The sequence below is a fragment of the Ahaetulla prasina genome, chromosome 10 (assembly GCF_028640845.1).
Source record: "Ahaetulla prasina isolate Xishuangbanna chromosome 10, ASM2864084v1, whole genome shotgun sequence".
Lineage (NCBI taxonomy): Eukaryota > Metazoa > Chordata > Lepidosauria > Squamata > Colubridae > Ahaetulla > Ahaetulla prasina.
Window position 1 is genome coordinate 29,891,399 of NC_080548.1, and position 21,266 is coordinate 29,912,664.

The 21,266-nt window shown below is 43.5% G+C and overlaps 1 protein-coding gene across 1 annotated transcript; it reads left to right on the forward strand.

The window, feature by feature from the left end:
• The first annotated feature begins 7,641 nt into the window (after positions 1-7,641).
• Positions 7,642-12,591, forward strand: APOE (apolipoprotein E). The gene is made up of 4 exons (XM_058195699.1): positions 7,642-7,739; positions 8,175-8,234; positions 10,658-10,808; positions 11,465-12,591. Exons 2-4 carry the CDS (start codon positions 8,192-8,194, stop codon positions 12,090-12,092), a joined length of 822 nt encoding a protein of 273 aa, XP_058051682.1. The 5' UTR covers positions 7,642-7,739; positions 8,175-8,191; the 3' UTR covers positions 12,093-12,591.
• The last annotated feature ends 8,675 nt before the right edge of the window (positions 12,592-21,266 follow it).

Consider the following 21,266-nt stretch of genomic DNA (forward strand, 5'->3'; position numbering starts at 1 on the left):
TTACTCCCCATACAATCATTTAATATTTCACAATTAGTATTTTTTTCTTTATCTTCCAAAACACTCTCTTGCATCTTCTTCATAGTTTCTCTGTTTTCTTGTGTAGGTTAGTTCCTAGTTCATCTGATTTCAATTATCCATAAGATCTTGTAATTATTTCTTTTATTTCTCGCTTTAAACTGATATGCATCCTTTTCATCATTTCCATTACTTCCTGCGCCATTCTGTATTTTATGGGTTGTATTTCGTCTTTTGTTATCAAAGTCAAACAGCTTGCAGGCAGAAGAATCCTCCCCCAAAGTTCACACCGGTCTTATCACTTTAAAAAACATTTTTTCCCACGTGTTAGTCATTTTAATTTCCCTTTCTGCCTGAGGGTGTCTTTTCCAATCCACAGTTCTAATCAACAATCTGCAAAGATATCCATTTTGTTTTGTTTTTTAAAGCCACATTTTATTTCTCCTTTTTTTATTTCTCCCAAAAATTCGATTTAAAATCCGTGTCCAAATTTATAACTTTTAAGCTCCAGTCCAAATCCAGTTTAATGGAGAAAGGGGAAGTCAAAGAAGTTAGTTATAGTTCCCTCAGCTTTCTTTTTATAATCCAAAAAATGTTCTGGGAATTATCAAACCTCTCCAGCTCTATTTGAGGTTGGTTTTTTTTTTCCTGCCTTCTATTTGGGGTGTCTCCAATTAAATTTCAGAAAGCCAAATTCCTTTCGGGTTTTAAGGTTAGTGTTTCCCTTTCTTTTTCTTCTTGCTGTGTTTACCTTCTTCTCTCAATTTAGCTGCTGTTTCACTGCCGAAACATTTTTTTACCAAATTAAAATTAGTTTCTTTTTCTTGTGAGTTGGTGTTCACTCACCTGGCTTCAATATTCTGTCCAAATCACCGCTCCTGCTCAAAATCTTGATCCAGTTGCCCCAGCTTAATGATGGCCACTATCGCCACCGCTCCCGCCGCCGAGTTGAAGAGTTTCCTCTGACCTCTGAGGAACTTGCTGGTTCTTCTTGGTCATCCAAGGTGTCCCTACAGGACAGATCCGATCCGAAGACCCTTCGACAGCGGTTTGTCAGCCCAGGAGTTCGCGAAGCTCATCAGAGCTCGTTATTCCCCGACTGTCTCGCCACGACGCTTCCGGTTGAATCTAGAATTCTATGCAGTTCTGAATGTATTGAATGAACCCAGCCAGTTCTCCCAACAAACCAGGGATAACTCAGAAATAAATGTTTTCTATTTGATGTACTTACACAGCCACAATTAATTTCCATTGTTACGCAAGACAGTTGTTAAGCAAGTTTTGCCCCAGTTTATGACTTGCTACAGCTGTTAAGTGGATCACAGTTAGGTTAGTAACACAGTTGTTTAAATGAAAAATGAATCTGGCTGCCCGACTGACATTGCTTGTCAGGAGATCGCAAAAGGGATCGCATCACACACACACATACATACCCCGTGGACAGTGCAACCGTCATAAGTACATGCCAGTTGCCAAGCATTTGAATTTGGAAGGGCCTGTGTGAAAAAAAAGGCCATGTCACGTTTTTCAGCGTTGTAAGTTCTGCAATGATTCACTTAACAAACAGCTGTGGCAAGAAAGGCCGTAAAAGGAAGCCAAACTCACTTAACAACCGTCCGGCTTTGCAGGTTTTTGAAAAATTGGACTCAATTGTGCTCATACATTGAGGACTACATGTAATCTTTGCAGGGTGCCTTTTCAATGTCTTGAAACTATAATTCCCAGAGTGCCCTCGGCCATGCTGCCTGGGAATTCTGGAGGTTTGGAGACCAGCTAAGAAGACTAACCTAAGGGCAGTGGTGAAATCCAAATTTTTTTACTACCGGTTCTGTGGGCATGGCTTGGTAGGCGTGGAGTGGAGTGGCTTTGGTGGGAGAGGCTTGGTGGGCGTGGCAGGGGAAGGATACTGCAAAATTCCCATTCCCACCCCACTCTGGAGCCAGCCAGAGCTGGCATTTGCTGCTCAAAATTTCCGCTACCAGTTTTCCAGAACCTGTCAGAACCTGCTGGGTTTCACACCTGCCTAAAAGGTAAAATTGCATAACGTTGTTTTTTTTTTTAAAGGCAGAAAATGTTATCACTGCATTTGGAAAGGGAAAAAAAAAGAAAGATGATTTGCTTGGTTTCTCCTTTTCCTAGGAATTTGCAATTCTTATTATTTTTTCAACTCAGTCTGGAAAAGGCGAGAGTTTATTAGCCAGGCTTGTTGTCCTGAACTTTGTAAAACATCAACTTGCAAAGCAGTTTTTAAATGCAAGACAGGGGAAGCGTTTGTTCTAACAAAGAACTAACTTTGTAGCTACAGGCAGTTCTCAGCCAGAGATGGCCAAAAGTTTGCTTATCTTCTCCGAAAAAAATAAACCTTCCAGCTATTTTTCCAGATGTCACTATCAACTCCGATCAAATCATCCTGAACTTTGGTTGCAGTGTGAAGCCAGGTTACTTTAGGGCAAAGTCTGAAATGAGAAGCAAACTGTTTTCAGAAACATCAAAGAGGCTGGACGGGATTCTACCCTGAGGGAGTACATTTCTAATACAGCCTTTTTGTGAGCCTGAATTAATGGCCACAAATGGATGAATGAAAGTTATTTTAATGAGCTGGACAGCCTGGGCTTTACCAACCTTTCAAAAGCCAGCTGTGAAGCCTTTACAACTTTTATTTGTATTTATTTTATTGAAAAGATTTGTACGGCCGCCCGCTTAAAAACAGAATTCCGGGCAGCAGAACAACAGCAAAGCTGTTTTCGTTCTCTCTCGCTTGTACACAATCCCCCTATAGCTTGTTTTCTGGCCTAAAGAAAAATGTTATTTTATTATGTTTGACAATCTCGGATACTCAGGAAAACGAGCGTTGGAGAGAGGAAAAAAAAAAAAAAAGATAAACAGTAACCAGTTACCAAATTTGCACAGTTGCTCTACAAGTAGTTCTTGACTTACGATTATAACTGAGCACAAAATTTCCATTGCTAAGCAAGGGAGTTCTCAGGTGAGTTAGCTCCACTTTTTACGCTCTTTCTCGCCATAAGTGAATCACTCCAGTTGTTAAGTGAATATTGACTTTGCTTGCCGGAAGGTCGCAAAAAGGGATCACAAGACCCAGGAACACCGCAACCATCGTAAATATGAGTCGGTTGCCAAGCATGTGTTCGATTATGTGACCATGGAGATGTTGCAACGGTCATAAGTATGAAAAAGGTCATAAGCAGGGGTGAAATCCAGCAGGTTCTGACAGGTTCTGGGGAACCGGCAGCGGAAATTTTGAGCAATTCGGAGAACCGGCAAATACCACCTCTGGCTGGCCCCAGAATGGGGTGGGAATGGAGATTTTGCAGTATCCTTCCTCTAGAGTGGGATGGGAATGGAGATTTTGCAGTATCCTTCCCATGCCACGCCCACAAGCCACGCCCACAGAACCGGTAGTAAAAAAAATCTGGATATCACCACTGCTTCAAAGGTGCTTTTTTTCAGCGCTGCTACAACCTTGAACAGTCCCTAAAGGAATAGTTATAAGTTGAGGACTATCTTGATTGGCACCAGCGGTTTACCTCCATCCCATGGAAGGAAATATCTCTGTTTGTGCAAATTTGCACGAGAGCAAATCGGGCTGTTTTGGGATCAGTTGACAGCCTGTAACGGGGGAGCTAATCTGTGCTACCGGTAGTCCTCAATTTGCAACCATTCGTTCAGTGACCATTCAAACGGCACTGAAACAGGGGATCTATGACCGATTCTCCCACTTACAACCAGGGTCACCAAAATTCAGGCAGTTGGCCTATATTTACGACAACGGACGCAGGTAGCCCCGGTCGTCTCGTGATGCCTCATGCAGAACTTCAAAATTCCTGCCTATCCAGAAAGATCTCAGTGATTAACAGTAGCAGAGTTGGAAGGGACCTCGGAGGTCGTCTAGTCCAACCCCCTGCTCACGCAGGAGACCTGCCCTAGGGATTCGAACCGCCGACCTTTCGGATCGACGAGCTCAGCGCCTTAGCCACACTGAGCCACCTAGTCAGGGGCTCAATCTCAGGGCTGACCCCTACCGCTAGATAAAGCGCAGCGCTTGTTACCACCTGTGGAAGGAAGGTTTTGCACGTGAGCGTGTGTTTGTGAGTGTATGTTTGTGCAACAGTCAAGGCAGTGATGGGATTCAGCCGGTTCGCACCACTTCGGGAGAACCGGTTGTTAACTTTCTGAGCAGTTTGGCAAACTGGTTGTTGGAAGAAATCATTAGGGCAGAGAACCGGTTGTTAAATTATTTGAATCCCACCACTGGATAGGTAGGTAGGTAGGTAGGTAAGTAGACAGAGAGATAGACATACAGACAGATACATACCTACATACAGTGGTGGGATTCAGCCGGTTCGCACCACTTCGGGAGAACCGGTTGTTAACTTTCTGAGCAGTTTGGCAAACTGGTTGTTGGAAGAAATCATTAGGGCAGAGAACCTGTTGTTAAAATACTTGAATCCCACCACTGAGTCAAGGGCTGTCTCAGCTAAATCAGTGCCTCTCTTATATGATCAACCCAATTAGGAATTTTGTAGAAGGAGGGGAAGAAGATGCCTTGAGGGGAAACTGCAGGCCAATTGTGTTGTTGGAGTTTTTCGGTTTTTTTGGTAAAGTGAAGTTGTGTGCTGACTTGGCAGCCTGCCTGAAGAGATCTTAGAAAGTCCCTTCTCCGGGCAGTGAGTCAGAGTCACAAACATTGAATGGCAGCGTGATTCTCAGCAACCCAAACCCAGATTCTGGTTTTGATGACCTCCTATTCAACAGTAACATTTGACCAACTACAAATCTAATGGGTCTGCTTGGGCAATTCGGCCAGATAGAATCATGTCATTGTCGTCCCCCACCCCACACCCTCTTCTCTCTCTCTTTTTCAGATTTAAACTTAAAAACACACACACATACACAATTACATTGGGGTTCTATGCCACTGTTTTCCAAACTTTAAGAGGGATGGACTTCAACTCCCAGAATTCCCCAGCCAGCAAGTTGACATATCTGAAAGATTTCTGGCTGGGGAATTCTGGGAGTTGAAGTCCACACAGCTTAAAGCCTGCTGGCTGGGGAATTCTGGGAGTTGAAGTCCACACAGCTTAAAACCTGCTGGCTGGGGAATTCTGGGAGTTGAAGTCCACACAGCTTAAAGCCTGCTGGCTGGGGAATTCTGGGAGTTGAAGTCCACACAGCTTAAAGCCTGCTGGCTAGGGAATTCTGGGAGTTGAAGTCCACACAGCTTAAAACCTGCTGGCTGGGGAATTCTGGGAGTTGAAGTCCACACAGCTTAAAGCCTGCTGGCTGGGGAATTCTGGGAGTTGAAGTCCACACAGCTTAAAGCCTGCTGGCTGGGGAATTCTGGGAGTTGAAGTCCACACAGCTTAAAGCCTGTTGGCTGGGGAATTCTGGGAGTTGAAGTCCACACAGCTTAAAGCCTGCTGGCTGGGCAATTCTGAGAGTTGAAGTCCATGTTTCCGAAAGTCTGGTGGCTGGTGAATTCTGGGAGTTGAAATTCACATTCTCTGTTTAGCGGCTGTTCAAAATTACAACAGAATCAGCTACATCAGCTATCACTGATCATTGCGGCTTCCATCAAGCAAAGTCAATGGGGAAAGTTTGATTCGTTTAACGGTTGGATGATTTACTTAACAATTTGCAGGGATTCACTTAGCAACTGTGGCAAAAAGGCTGTAAAATCAAGTGGGGCTCACCTAACAATCACCTGGCTTAGCAAAGGAAATTCTGAACCTAATTGTGGCCGTAAATCGAGCTTATTCTCTGTATCCCATTTTATTTTATTTTATTTTATTTTATTTCATTTTTATTATTTTATTTTATTTATTTTATTTTATTATTTTATTTTACTTTATTTTATTTTACTTTACTTTACTTTACTTTATTTTTATTTTATTTTCCTTTATTTTATTTTATTTTTCTCCCGCCTTTATTATTTTTACCAATCACTCAAGGCGGCAAACATACAATAGTCCTCCCTCCTCCTATTTTCCCCACAAGACCAACAACTTGTGAGGTGGGTCGGGTTGAGAGAGAAGGACTGGCCCAAAGCCACACCTATGTCTTTCAGACCTAAGGCAGGACTAGAACTCACCAACTCCTGGTGATTGGCCCAAAGTCACCCAATCGCCTTTCATGCCTAAGGTAGTACTAGAACTCACAGACGCCTGGTAATTGGTCCCAAGTCACTCAACCTTCTTTTGTGCTGTTGGAAGAAAACATCCATCTGGGTTCAGTTCCAAGTGGGGACAAAGACACTGGAAACATGGAGACTGCTTGGAAAGATGGTTTGATGGTGGCTTGAGTTTCTGAACAGAAAATGGATGAGTTGCTGTGCGCTCCCTGGCTTTATGCTTTCTCTGAGCTTTGAATTTCCTGGGGCACAAGAAGAGTATCCTGATTGGTTGTCAGACTCCCAGGGGGTGGGGTGGGGGTCTTAGCTAGTCTTGCTGGCTGATGTAATCTTCCCAGGTGCCATGTGGTTAATTTCTGTTGCTAGATGGGTCCTATTGTGTTGCAGATGATGGTCCATTGACAAAGGTTGGGAGAATAAGTTTCTGCCTCTGGCCCATTGACAAAGGTGGGGGGAGGCAGGAAACTGCAGGGAGCTGCTTTGTCCATAAAACATGTTTCTCCATTTCTCTCATCCAGGGAAAGATAATATTCTGCCTTTTTAAATATTTTCTAAAATATTTCATTCTTCTAGGAGAGGGGTGGGTGCTAACTTCCTACAGTGCATTAGGTGGGATTAGAACTCGCTGTCTCCTGGTGATTGGCCCCAAGTCACCCAGCTGGATTTCATTGCTAAGGTGGGACTAGAACTCATAGCCTCCCAGTTTCTAGCCTGGTTTCCTTCACCACCAGACCAAACTGACTCTCAATTTTGTTGGCTTGTATTTAGGTAGAATAAGAAGAAAATATGCCCAGGTATATTTGTGTGTCTCCTGACATCTCAGTAACTGCCTCCTTTCCCAGGTTTCCACACCTGGAAAAGGCAGTTTCTCTGCACGCCTAGGAAAGTTAAGGAGCTTCTTTGCATACCTGAGAACGGAGGTAGTTTCTTTACACACCTTTCCCAGGCAGGGGCAAAGAGCTTGGTGTGCAAAAAAACCTGTCTCCTTTTACAGGTATGCCAAAAAAAAAAACCTGCCTCCTTTCTCAGGTGTGCAAAGCGCTTGGTGTGCAAATAAAATGCCTCCATTTCCAGGTGTGCAAAGCGCTTGGTGTGCAAATAAAATGCCTCCATTTCCAGGTAGGCAAAGCGCTTGGTGTGCAAAAAAACAACAAAAAAACAACAACACAAAACCTGCCTCCTTTCTCAGGTGTGCAAAAAAATCCCTCCTTTTCCAGATCTGCAAAGAAACGGCCTTTTTTTCCCAGATGGGCCAAGAGCTGTTATTTCTTTCCCTCTTTTTTTTAAAAAAAATCCTGGAAATGTCAGGGTTTAAACCAACGTGTGCAAGTGGTGATGGAGATTAAACTTTGTCCCCAATGCCACTATGGCAAACTTTTTTTAAAAACTTTACTTTTTTTTTTTTGCTCTTCCAGCTGCTGACTCGGCCAGGGCCGGCCCTTTCCTCCACCTCCATCCACCCACCCTCAGGCTGAGCTGGGTATTTAAAAGTCTGCCGAGGAGAAGGGATCGTAGGACAAACTTCCCGGAGTTGGTGGAAAGGGAAAGCCTAGGAGAATTCATTGGCCACTCGGTGGGTTCTTGTTTTGGCTCTTTGCATCATTCCGGGATGGTGACTGGTTGCAAACTGGGTTAGAAACAGGAGTGAGGGGTGTGTGTGGGGGGGATTGAACACAGCAATGCAAATGCAGAAACCTTGAAGGAAGCAAAGAGCAGTTAGGATCAAAATGGGGTTTCTTGGATGTTGAGTTAGCAACGGGGATCCAGCGGTGCAGAAAATGTCTTTTCTGGGTTATCGTAGAATAAAACGGAATAATAGAATAGAATAAAAAGAACCGAGCTGAGCCCTGATTGATCCTGGGTCTGGGGGGGAAGTTTGAGGGAGGTCTTAGGGTCCAAATTTCTGGGATGCGCGTCTGTGTGTGAAAAAGAAATTTTCTCTCCTTCTCATTTCCCCGAAATTCACCCCATAATCTGATGTGCTGCTCTTCTCTTTTCCCCACCCAAGGGAATCGACCGATCACTATGAAATTCTTCGCTCTACTCTTCGCCGTGGGGCTGCTGAGTGGTAAGTAACCAAGCTGGGGTGTGCAATTCTTCGAAGGACGGTTGGGAGGGGGGAGAGATAGAAAAATGAGTAAGTAAGTCTGCTTTTAAAACTTTTAACAGTTTTTAAAACTTTAAAACTTTTTTAAAGCTGTTTTTAAAACTTGTTGGCAATGTAGACAGAGAGGTGGAGCTTCCATAGACAGTGGCAGGGTAGCTCTGAGTTCTCAGGCAACATGGCAAATGAGAATAACTGAGCTGGAAAAGGGACCCTCGGAGGTCTTCTAGTCCAACCCCCTGCTGGAACAGGAGAAGCCTATATCATTTCGGACAAATGGCTGCCCAGTCTCTTCTCGAAAGCCTCCAGTGATGGAACACCCACAACTTCTCGAGTTAATTCTGAATTGTTCTCACTCTGAGGAAAATTTCTCCTTCGTTCTAGATTTGTTCTCTCCTTGATTAGCTTCCATCCCTCTGTAGTTAAACGAGAGATAAAAATGAGGGGGGGTCTCTGGGCAGCATGGGGGGTCTCCGTAAATCTGAGGGTCTTTGTCTCTAAACACCGGAAGATGGACTGGCTGAACTTATTTTCCAAAGCAACTGAAGGCCAGACAAGGAATAATGGATGGAAACCGATCAAGGAGAGATTCAACTTGAGGAGAAATTTTCTGATAGTGAGAACAACCAAGCAATGGAATGGAAAAATGAGTTCAGAAGTTGTGGGAGCTTCATCCCTGGAGGCTTTCAAGAAGAGACTGGACTGCCATTTGTCAGAAATGGTGGAGGGTCTCTTGCTTGGGCGGGGGGGTTGGGCTAGATGACCTACAAGGTCCCTTCCAACTCTCTGTTATTCTATCTTCTTCTAACGTAGGGTTTGATCCAGAGGGACTCGACGTCCCACAATAGACTAGACTAGGCTCAGAGATGGCCGAATATTTTGTGGGGAAACCAACGAACGAGCGCATTGCATATAGCAGGATATTCTTTTTTTAAATGAAAGATGGCGTTTAGATAGTCCTCGTCTTTCTATACTGAAAAAAAAAATGACTTACAAGAGTCCTCGCACTTAGAACCGTCGCAGCCTCCCTGCTGGTCACGTGATCAAAATTCAGACACTTTTTTTTTAAATTTACATTTAATTTAATTTACATTTATATCCGCCCTTCTCATTCTCAATAGAATAGTCTCATTCTATTTGTATATTTACAAAGTCAACTTATTGCCCCCCCAACAATCTGGGTCCTCATTTTAACTACCTTATAAAGGATGGAAGGCTGAGTCAACCTTGGGCCGGGCTTGAACCTGCAATAATTGTAGGCTGCTGTGTTCTAATAACAGGCTTCTAACAGCCTGAGCTATCACGGCCCTTGGCAACTGGCATGTACTTATGACTGTTTTAGCATCCTGGGGTCATGTGATCGCCACTTGTGACCTTGCCGGCTGGCTTCTGACAAGCAAAGTCAATGGGGAATGGTGGTGGTGGGGAAAAACAGGATTTGAGTCATGCTTGAACCCAAGCCATGTCTAAACGTGGCTAAGGACTAACTATTTCATCAGTAAATGACACAGTAAATGAATTAGTCTCCATTTCAGTCTGTTTCCTGTTTCCCGTCTAGCCTCTGGGACTCCCTGCCACAACAAAGCTGTCTGATAAGTGATACTCACTTATCCTTAAGTACTCATTTAAGGACAGGAGGGCACTGTAATTAACCACAGGGGGGGGGGGGACCACCAGGAAGTAGTTTCTTGTTGTGGCTTGCCCTGTTTGTGTAGTAGAACCTGGGCTGCTCCCTAGATTTCAACTTTTAGCCTACCTTGCAAGGTTGATGTGAAGATAGAGCAGAAAGAGGAGGAAGAATTTCAGCCAAAGAGAGTTCCAATAAAGGAGAATAATTGTAGCTCAGGGTTCAAATGAGGGGCCCTCGGTGGTCTCTGAATGGGATTGTCTTCATGCAGACGTTTCGTGACCCAACTAGGGAACATCATCAATGTTAGTCCTAGCACTGATGATGTTATGTAGTTGGGTCACGAAACATCTGCAAGAAAACAACCAAGCTCAGAGATCACCGAGGACCCCCTCAAATGATCACTTGGTATAGATTGCTATGGATTAATCCGAGCCTTCCTTCCCCTGAGCTGACTCCTTCCAGATGTGCTGGAGTTCAGGTTCCCATAACGCCCAGCTAATGTGGCCACGATAGCTACAGGATTATGGGACCTGGTGCAGCATTTCTAGAGGGCACCAGATCAGGGAAGAGGCTGGGATTTGTTGCAAAGTTGACAATCGTCCATGGAGTACCGACACCTCCTCAAGAAACTACTTCGGAGAGACAGAGGACTAAGAGCGTGCTTTCTGGTCGGCGTGTCCTGTGTTCGAAACGTCCCGATCGAGACAACTGGGCTGGGTTTTATTCCTTTTTTTTTTTTTTTTTTATTTGCGTGCAGCCTCCTGGGCCAATCCCTTCGTTCAAGAGGAGCCAAAATCCAAATGGGAGGAAACGGTGGACGCCTTCTGGGGTTACGTCACCAAGGCTGCGAACGTGGCGGATGATGTGACCGCTCAGATCAGGACCTCGCAGCTCAGCAGGGAACTGGAGTGAGTAGTTTTTGTTATTTTTTTATCCCGCCTTTATTGTTTTTATAAACAACCCAAGGCAGTAAACAAAACGAATAGTCCTTCCTCGACCTTTTTTCTCCACAACAACAACCCTGGGAGGTGGGTTGGGCTGAGAAGGAAGGGCACTTGCCCAAAGCCATCCAGCTGGTTTTCATGGCTAAGACGGGACTAGAACTCCCTGTCTCCTGGTAAGTGGTCCAAAGTCACCCAGCAGGATTGCCTGCGTAAACTGGGACTAGAACTCCCAGTCTCCTGGTGATTGGCCCAAAGTCACCCAGCAGGATTGCCTGTGTAAGCTGGGACTAGAACTCCCCGTCTCCTGGTGATTGGCCCAAAGTCACCCAGCAGGATTGCCTGCGTAAACTGGGACTAGAACTCCCCGTGTCCTGGTGATTGGCTCAAAGTCACCCAGCGGGCTTTCCTGCCTAAGGTGGAAACTAGAACTCAGTCTCCTGGTCCAATTGGCCCAAATCCCCAGCCAATTTTCATGCCTCAGATAGAACTAGAACTCCCGGCTTCCTAGTTTCTAGCCTGGTCCTTCCCCATTCCTAAACCAACCCGACTCTCTTAGACATAGCTATGTAAATACAATGCACCCGAGGAATTGACTCCCCTGGCTTCTTTCGTCTCCTCAGCGGCCTTATCACCGACACCATGGCTGAGGTGGAGGTCTACACGGATGACCTGCGTTCCAAGTTTGGCCCCTATACCCAAGAACTACAGGACCGCCTGACGACCGAAGTGGCCACCCTCACCGGAAAGTTGAGGAACGACATGGAGGAGACCAAGGGCAAGCTGGTCCAATATTGCCGAGACGCCCGCTTGATGATCGACCACAACGTGGACTCGGTGAAGTCCCAGTTCAACCTCTTGATGCGCAAGCTGAAGAAACGTCTCACCAAGGACGCCGAGGAGCTGCGCCAGAAGCTGGGGTCCTACGCCCAGGAGCTGCGAAACAACACCGACGAAAAAGTCAGCTCCGTCCGTCAGAACCTGGAGCCCTACCTCTCCAGCATCCGCGAAAAGGGTCAGCAGAGGATCCAGGCCCTGCAGCAAGCCATCGGGGAGCAAGGCCAAATGGTCCACCAGCAGCTCAGCAGCCGCGTCCAGGAGCTCCAGAACCAGTTCCAGGAGAAACTTCAGGAGGTGAAAAGCGCCTTTGACCAGGCCGTTGACAAACTCCGCCAGTTGGTCAACCCCATTTTGGAGGACATGGGCATCCAAACTGAGACCAGAGTGGAGGAGATCAACCAGGAGCAGTGAGATGACCTGCACCATCAGCAACCCTCCTGCTTCGTCTTCTTGGGAAACAAGCTTGAGGGCCTCTTGGCTGAGATGGGCCTTGACAGGCCAGCCATGTATTAACCTAACCTTCCTTCCCAACTGGCTGTGTCAGCCCTCCAGATGTGTGGCATGACGCCCTCCGGCATTGGGCGTGCAAGCTGACACATCTGGAGCGCGCCAGATTTGGGGTGGGTGGGTGGAAGACTGCACTAACTTCATGCTGCTTTGCACAAGCCCATCGTCCCCTTAAACAAGAGTTTGCCATTCGGTCCCTCTTAACCATCTCTCCCCCTTTCCGGTCTCGTATTAACCCAAGTTCTGTGTTACACTTGTGAATTCTTCCTAGAAAGATCCTGGAACGATTCCTGATGCCTGTTTCCCTTTCCCCATTGTAACATCTTGCATTCCAGCAGCAGCACCATTCCTCAGCTTCACTGGTGTTTTGATGTGTAACAATAAAATATACTTTGGATATGAACCCTCTCCTGGTCCTTTGGCGTTTTTCCTGCTTGGGATGGGTATGGCTCTCAACCGAGAAACACTTCTGCAGAGGGGAAATAAACATTGAGTGGCAGGTGCTGTGTCATGTTCCCATTCCAGAACACAACGGGTGTTGTTGTTGTTTTTTAAAGGCTCTTTTCCATCTTTACAACCTGTAGCAAAAACCTTCGCTTGAAAACTGCAGGAATAGCAGAGTCTGACATGATAGAATGGAAGAAATGCAGACTCACAAACTGAAATAGAATAGAATAGAATGGAATGGAGCGGAATAGAATAGAATTAGAATAGAATAGAATAGAATAGAATTTTTATTGGCCAAGTGTGATTGGACACACAAGGAATTTGTCTTGGTGCATATGCTCTCAGTGTACATAAAAGAAAAGATACGTTCATCAAGGTACAACATTTACAAAACAATTGATGGTCAGTATATCAATATAAATCATAAGGATTGCCAGCAACAAGTTATAGTCATACAGTCATAAGTGGAAAGAGATTGGTGATGGGAACTATGAAACGATTAATAGTAGTGCAGATTCAGTAAATAGTCTGACAGTGTTGATGGAATTATTTGTTTAGCAGAGTGATGGCCTTCGGGGAAAAATAGAATAGAATAGAATAGAATAGAATAGAATAGAATAGAATAGAATAGAATAGAATAGAATAGAATAGAATAGAATAGAATAGAATAGAATAGAATAGAATAGAATAGAGGAGAAGAGAAGAGAAGAGAAGAGAAGAGAAGAGAAGAGAAGAGAAGAGAAGAGAAGAGAAGAGAAGAGAAGCACAGAACAGAGTAGAGTAGAGTAGAATAGAGCAGAGCAGAGCAGAGCAGAGCAGAGCAGAGCAGAGTAGAATTCTTTATTGGCCAAGTGTGATTGGACACATAGGGAATTTGTGTATGCTCTCAGTGTACATAAGGAGAATAAAATACATTCGTCAAGAATAAAAAGATACAAAATTAGTATCAAGGTTACTAATAGGCTATCAAATCGTACTAGCAAACAAATAAAAACAATATAAAATAGAATAGAATAGAATAGATTTTTTTTATTGGCAAAGTGTGATTGGACACACAAGAAATTTGTCATGGTGCATACGCTCTCAGTATACATAAAAGAAAAGATACATTCGTCAAGGTACAACATTTACAAAACAATTGATGGTCAGTATATCAATATAAATCATAAGGATTGCCAGCAACAAGTTATAGTCATACAGTCATAAGTGGAAAGAGATTGGTGATGGGAACTATGAAACGATTAATAGTAGTGCAGATTCAGTAAATAGTCCCACAGTGTTGATGGAATTATTTGTTTAGCAGAGTGATGGCCTTCGGGAAAAATAGAATAGAATAGAATAGAATAGAATAGAATAGAATAGAATAAAAGATACCTTCATCAAGAATAAAATACATTCATCAAGAATAAAAAGATACAAAATTAGTATTAGTCAAGGTTACTAATAGGCTATCAAATCGTACTAGCAAACAAATAAAAACAATATAAAATAGAATAGAATTTTTTTTATTGGCAAAGTGTGATTGGACACACAAGGAATTTGTCTTGGTGCATTTACTCTCAGTGTACATAAAAGATACCTTCATCAAGAATCCTAAGGTACAACACTTCATGATAGTCATACGGTACAAATAAGCAATCAGGAAACAATATCAATATAAATCATAAGAATACAAGCAACTAAGTTTTAAATTGAAAGATATAAGCAACGTGGTTATAGTAATAAGTGGGAAGAGATAGATACTAGTAAGGAAGAGAAGATTAATAGTAGTGCAGATTGAATAAATAGTTTGACAGCGTTGTGGGAATTAGTTGTTTAGTAGAGTGATGGCGTTTGGGGAAGAACTGTCCTTGTGTCTAGTTGTTTTGGTGTGCAGTGCCTTACAGTGTGGTTTTGAGGGTAGGAGTTGAAGCAGTTTATGTCCAAAATGTGAGGGGGTCTGTAGATATTTTCACAGCTTTCAATTCACAAATTGAAAGAAAGGAGAAAAAAGGAAAGAAAAAAGTGAAGAGAAACATCTGGAGAGAAAAAGTCCCAAAGAAACCAGAAAGGGCTTATAAAGAAGCGATTCCCCATCTTTAGAGCAATTGCAGGCAAAGAAATCCTTACCCTTCCCTATTTAAAATTTTAAAATATCTTTCCCTTCTTCCCACACTCAGCCCTCTTTGATTAGCAAATCCATAAATCACCAGATCACAATAATCCGCTATTGTAATGTTTGGCCCTGCCAACAGACCCCCTAAAAGAAATATTTTAGAGGTTAAAAAAAACAACTTTTATCTACATTGTCTTATTAACGAATGCTGCTAGTCCAATTAAAGGTAGCCCTCGACTTACAACAATTCGTTTAGTGACTGTTCAAAGTTATAACAGCACTGATTTACGACCATTTTTCACGCTTATTTATTTAATCATATTTTTACACCGCCCTATCTCCCAAGGGACTCATGACCCTTGCAGCATCCCTACAATCATCTAATCAACATTTTGGATGCTTGATAATTGGTTCATAATGGGGCAGAACTCATTTCTCACTTAGCGACATAAATTGTGGTCGTAAGGCTACCAATGCAGCAATTTTACTTTTTTAAAAATTCGGCTTTCATTTTTTAAAAAAAGAGAGACCTTAGCAATATGTTTTGACCGACACTTTGTGTACATCACACAGATCTGGATCAGTGTTTTAAATTAACACACCTACAAAAAACAGTTAATTTTACTGATTTCTTTTAGCTGACTGCCTCCTTTTGATTTAGTTCGCAACGATGAGCCCCCAGATAATAAAATAGGGGCTATGTGACAAGCATGTTTCTAGCCATCCAAAATGTGATTTTATTTTATTTTCTAATTTAGTGTGTTTGGCAAAACCATCCTTACAAAAGCTCAGGACAAATTTTATTTCCCAACATTTAACTTTTCGGTCAAATTTCTCAACATTGCTAGGGAAAGTGATATCAAACCTGTTTTAAACTGATGTAAAATTGCAAAACCAAGTGTGTTTTAAGGGAGAAGCAGGTTGTTAAAAACAGGTTATTCCGTGACAAAAATGGTTTCATTTAGAATTTTTTATTGTTTTAATTTACATATTTCACTGGAGAAAGAGAAGGGAGGTTTACTGGGGGACGGGCGTGCCAAAAAAGGTGCAAATGATAATGCTTTGGTAAGACCACACCTGGAATACTACATCCGGTTTTGGTCACCTTGATGTAAAAAAAGAAAGAGTGCAGAGAAGAGCAACAAAGTTGATTAGGGGCTGGAGGCTAAAACATGAAGAACGGGTGCAGGAACTGGGTATGTCTAGTTTAATGAAAAGAAGGACCAGGGGTGACATGATAACAATGTTCCAATATCTCAGGGGCTGCCATAAAGAAGAGGTGGGGTCAACCTATTCTCTAAAGCCCCTAAGGCAGGACAAGAAGCAACAGATGGAAACTAACCAAGGAGAGAAGCAACCTAGAACTAAGGAGAAATTTCCTGAGAACAATTAATCAATGGAACAACTTGCCTCCAGAAGTTGTGAACGCTCCAACACTGGAAGTTTTTAAGAAGAGGTTGGATAACCATTTGTCTGAAGTGGTGTAGGGTTTCCTGCCTGGGCAGGGGGTTGGACTAGAAGGCCTCCAAGGTCCCTTCCAACTCTGTTATTCTGTAGTTGCAATTGTGCAACGGAAGACCTGTTTCTGCTTAGCAGTCTTGCACACATGACACGCCTAAAACATGGAATAGGGCAGGTGTGGCCTTCATCTTGATTTATTCAACCTTCCCTGTGAGAGTAGGTGCTTGTTTTATTATCACTTTAATTAACTCCTTGAATAGTCAAATAAATTCAGATTCAAATCAGTCGTGGGTTGCGGAAAAGTGGCTGGGCTAAGACTTAAGTCCTGTGATAGTTTCCTTGCTTTGGAATCAGGCTGTCATGAAAACCCAGCCACTGTGATTTTTTAAACTGAGATTTGTGGCTTAAAAATCATCGATTAAGCCAGCCGATTATGACTGCTTCAGCTGACCCTGGCTTAATGCTACGGGTGCATCCAACTGAACAAAAAGGGGAGGGTTTCTTGCAAAGAGAGAGACAGGGATGGCAAGGAGATTTAAAAAAAAATATCTTGTCAGAATTTGTCAGATGAGTGGACTTCAATTCCCAGAATTCCTCAGCCAGTTGAAATCCACAGATGCTGGTTAGGGAATTCTGGGAATCAAGATCCAAAGATGCTGGCTAGAGAATTTTGGAAGTTGAAGTCTACAAATGTTGGCTAAGAAATTCTGGGAGCTGAAGTCCACAGATGCCACCTAAGGAATTCTGGGAGCTGAAGTCCACAGATGCCACCTAAAGAATTCTGGGAGCTGAAGTCCACAGATGCCACCTAAGGAATTCTGGGAGCTGAAGTCCACAGATGCCATCTAAGGAATTCTGGGAGCTGAAGTCCACAGATGCCACCTAAGGAATTCTGGGAGTCCACAGAATGCCAGCTAGGGGATTCTGGACTTGTAGTTCACACATCTTAAGGTTAAGAAATACCACTGTAACCAGAAGGGAGGAAAGTGCGGGGGGGGGATTAAATTTTCAGTATCCTGCCAGCCAATTCAACTGAGTGTCTTTTTCCTGCTTTCCTCCATGGATGAGCGATGGTTGTGTGGATCGTCGTTCAAGTCCAGGCTAAAACCTTTCCTGCGCTCTTCCTCCTCTCCTTTCCCACAAGATGTCTAGCTTGCAGCCCACAACTTCCTTCTCACTTTTGGCAACCACAACGCTAAGCTGTCTTGAAATGTTCTCCACGCCCAGAGGAGGCCTCAAAATGTCTGATACAAGTGTTGAACTAGGACCCAGGCTCAACAGAGCAGCCCCTGTTTTGTCGCTTTCCGAGCTTATTGGACTACAATTCCCTTCATTCCCAGCTAACCGGGGCCCTGATGCTTGAGAAGGGTCCAACACCCTCTGGAGCATGAAAGATTGGACCAAAATTATAAAATTACAGGTGGTTTGCCTGCCTTTAAACTGATTTCACAAGATACAGGCCAACTTTGGCTTGCAACAGTTTGTTTATATATATATAACAACAGAGTTGGAAGGGACCTTGGAGGCCTTCTAGTCCAACCCCCTGCCCAGGCAGGAAACCCTACACCATCTCAGTCAGATGGTTATCCAACATTTTCTTAAAAATTTCCAGTGTTGGAGCATTCACAACTTCTGCAGGCAAGTTGTTCCACTTATTAATTGTTCTAACTGTCAGGAAATTTCTCCTTAGTTCTAAGTTGCTTCTTTCTTTGATGAGTTTCCACCCATTGCTTCTTGTTCTACCCTCAGGTGCTTTGGAGAAGAGCTTGACTCCCTCTTCTTTGTGGCAACCCCTGAGATATTGGAACACTGCTATCATGTCTCCCCTAGTCCTTCTTTTCATTAAACTAGACATACCCAGTTCCTGCAACCGTTCTTCATATGTTTTAGCCTCCAGTCCCCTAATCATCTTTGTTGCTCTTCTCTGCACTCTTTCTAGAGTCTCAACATCTTTTTTTACATCGTGGCGACCAAAACTGAATGCAATATTCCAAGTGTGGCCTTACCAAGGCATTATAAAGTGGCACTAACACTTCACGTGATCTTGATTCTATCAAGATCACTTAAAGAACGGTTTAGTGACCATTCTTAAAAACTCATGACCGTTTTTCACACTTATGACTGTTGCAACGCCCCATGGTCATGTGAGCAAAATCTAGGTGACTCGTACTTATGACAGTTGCAGCGTCCTGGGGTCGTGTGATCGCTTTTTGTGACCTTCTGCCAAGCAAAGTCAACAGGGAAGCTAGATTCCCTTAACAACACTGCTACTAAGTGAACAACCGCAGAGGTTCGCTCAGCACGTGCGGCAGGGAAGGTCGTAAAATGGAACAAACCTCACTCAACAACTATCTCGCTTAGCAACAGGAATTTTGGGCTCAATTCTGGTCATAAGTTGAGGGTTATACCTCTCGTTGGTTTCGCCAGGGGTCACGGGCTAGACCACGTTCAGACCTAAAGAAAGCCACAAAAGATGGCTTACGAACCACCATTGTGGGTTCTTGCAAGATAGCTAAGCTGACCAAGCAAACCAACAGAAATAGTTTTCTGTTATGTATGATGTACACTGAAGATGGCATTTAGTTTTCATCGTACGAGGTGCAATGAAAAATAAAAGTAAACTAACTGATTCGTGTGAAAACTAAATCATGATGGCTTAGCGGGTTGTTCTGTCTCCTTCCCCACTTCAGACCCACGAGTTGGCCTTCAGCCAGTGGATTCACGGCTCTTATCAGTCCTGGCAGAGAAATCGCAGCTGCCTGCCAAAGTTCAAACAAATGACTCACGTAGCAAGACTTTCAGCTCTTTTTGAAATGGTTCAGCTAAACTTTGCTTCCCGTGGAGTGAGAGCAGTCCCAAAGCTCCTTATATATCCTGTGGGGTGGGGCTCCTGCACCACCTTTCCTTTTGATGACGCCGCCTCTCTAATCTTCTGAAGCGCGGGTCAAGCCAAGCTTGATTATTATTATCAGCTGGGTCTGATGGCGTAGCCTGGGGAAGGGAGGAATCAGGGGATGACGGCCTCATTGCGTCCTCCGACTGGTCTGGTTCTGGCTCCTGGAGCTTGGCCAAAGGCATCGGTGCTCCTGAGGTAAGACTTACCGGCCCTTCCCCCTCACTTTCTGAGTCACTTTCGGGCATGGGGCCAGGTTCGGGGGCTGGAGTCACAACACGGGTTTCCTGATCGAGGGCTGGTTTTCACAGCCAAAAAGGTGGTTCAGTTTGGTTTAATCCGTCATACAGACCTGCTCTAAAAGTGTTACGATTTGTGTCTTCGCTTGTTCCGTGCCTCTGATCGTGGTTTATCTGGTGAACAACGGTTCAGCCAACTGAACTGAGGTGATGGAATGGATCCGGACCGGAAGGAATGTAGGACCAAATCCCACAAAAGCAAAAATTGCTTTTTTAAAAAAATAAACCATTGCAGAAACAGCTGAAACAACACCTTCTGTTATTTACAAAACAACTCTTTCTTTGTTTTGGACCTGACTCCAGCGCACGTGGTTTCTTTGAGGGTGGGGTGGGGGGCTGCAAAACCTTTTGGGAGTTGGTCCACAGGATGGAAACAAAATCAGACAAGAAGCAGAATAAATATTTCACACGCCAGGTGAATTAATGTAGTATACAATTTCACGAACGGAAGAAAATTGCATTTGAAATGTTAATTTAGCCAACGTCGCTTTGTAACTGATAGGAGAAACCCAAACCTTCGCACCCTTTAGAACTGACATGGATTGTCTCTGAATTTTGTCGGTGCACTTTGCCAGTTAAAAACTGGGGAATCAGGGAGAAGACCCCACAAAAAAGGCATATTTTGAACAAAATAACGTAGGAAATCCATTGTACAGCTATATTTACAGCTGTTTGTTTAGTAAGTCTTCGAAGTTACAAAAAGTCACTTACGAAATGTTTTTCATACTTATGACCATTGTAGCTTCCCCATGATCACAAAAATCAAAATTTGGACGATTGTTAACTATCTTTTAACGTTTTAATATTTTATAAATTGGGGTTTTATTTTTAATTGTTTTAATTTGGCCATTTGTATAATAAGTTTTTTATTCATGTTTTTATGTGAATTTTGCTGTTGTTTTTATTATGGCTGTAAACCGCCCTGAGTCCTTCGGGAGAAGGGCGGTATAAAAATTTAATAAATAAATAAATAAATAAATAAATAAATAAATAAATAAATAAATAAATAAATAAATCTCACATTTATGACGGTTGCAACATCCCGGTGTCACGTGATCCTCTTTTGCGACCTTCTGACAAGCAAAGTCAATGGGGAAGCCAGCTTCATTTAACAAAGGGGTTACTAATTGAATAACTGTGGTGATTCATTTAACATCTAGGGCAAGAAAGGTCGTACAAAGGGGCAAAATTCACTTAACAACTGTCTCGCTTAGCAACGGAAATGAGCTCAATTGTGGTCGTAGTACGTTCAAGAACGATCCGTGTGCCACCCCTCCCACCAAAAAAAGGCTGGCGTTACAAAAATCCCACGTTAGATTAAATTGCTAAATTTAAATTAGCAATTAAATGAAATTGCTGAAACGCTTAAATCTGAAGGGAAGGAACGTGGAACCACTTAAATGTGAATATCGGCTTTAAACCATCCAGCAGAACGCGAGAAATTGGCCGAAAAAAAGAGTCTTGGAGCCAACATGAGTGTTCCTGAAGTGAGCCAGTACTAAAAATTAGTATGTTGCTTGTACCATCCACTGATGTCCCACTCTGATTGATCACGAGTTTCTCAGTCTTTTGGGCCTTTTAAGATTTGTGGACTTCAACTCCCAGAATCCCCCAGTCAGCCTGGGGAATTCTGGGAGTTGAAGTCCACAAGTCTTAAAATGGCTGAAGTTGGTATATCCCTGTTCTATACCAAGGAGCAGGGCCAAACCACATTCTTGGCAAAACAACACCCTTGCGTTGTTGGCTCCTTGCGTTGTTGCGTTGTTGGGACTTTGTTCCCTGAGCAAAGGGCTCCCTCAGAGATCGAACTTCACTTTTTGTGTGTCAGCTGAGCTGCAGCTGTTTTCTGAGGCTGGTTCTCTGCTGGAAAGTGACTGATGGGG

Excerpts from the sequence above, each read along its gene's own strand:
- APOE (XM_058195699.1), top strand. The coding sequence starts at position 8,192 with ATGAAATTCTTCGCTCTACTCTTCGCCGTGGGGCTGCTGAGTG. Across the intron at positions 8,235-10,657 it reads CGCCGTGGGGCTGCTGAGTG|CCTCCTGGGCCAATCCCTTC; the intron begins GTAAGTAACCAA and ends ATTTGCGTGCAG. Across the intron at positions 10,809-11,464 it reads CAGCTCAGCAGGGAACTGGA|CGGCCTTATCACCGACACCA; the intron begins GTGAGTAGTTTT and ends TCGTCTCCTCAG.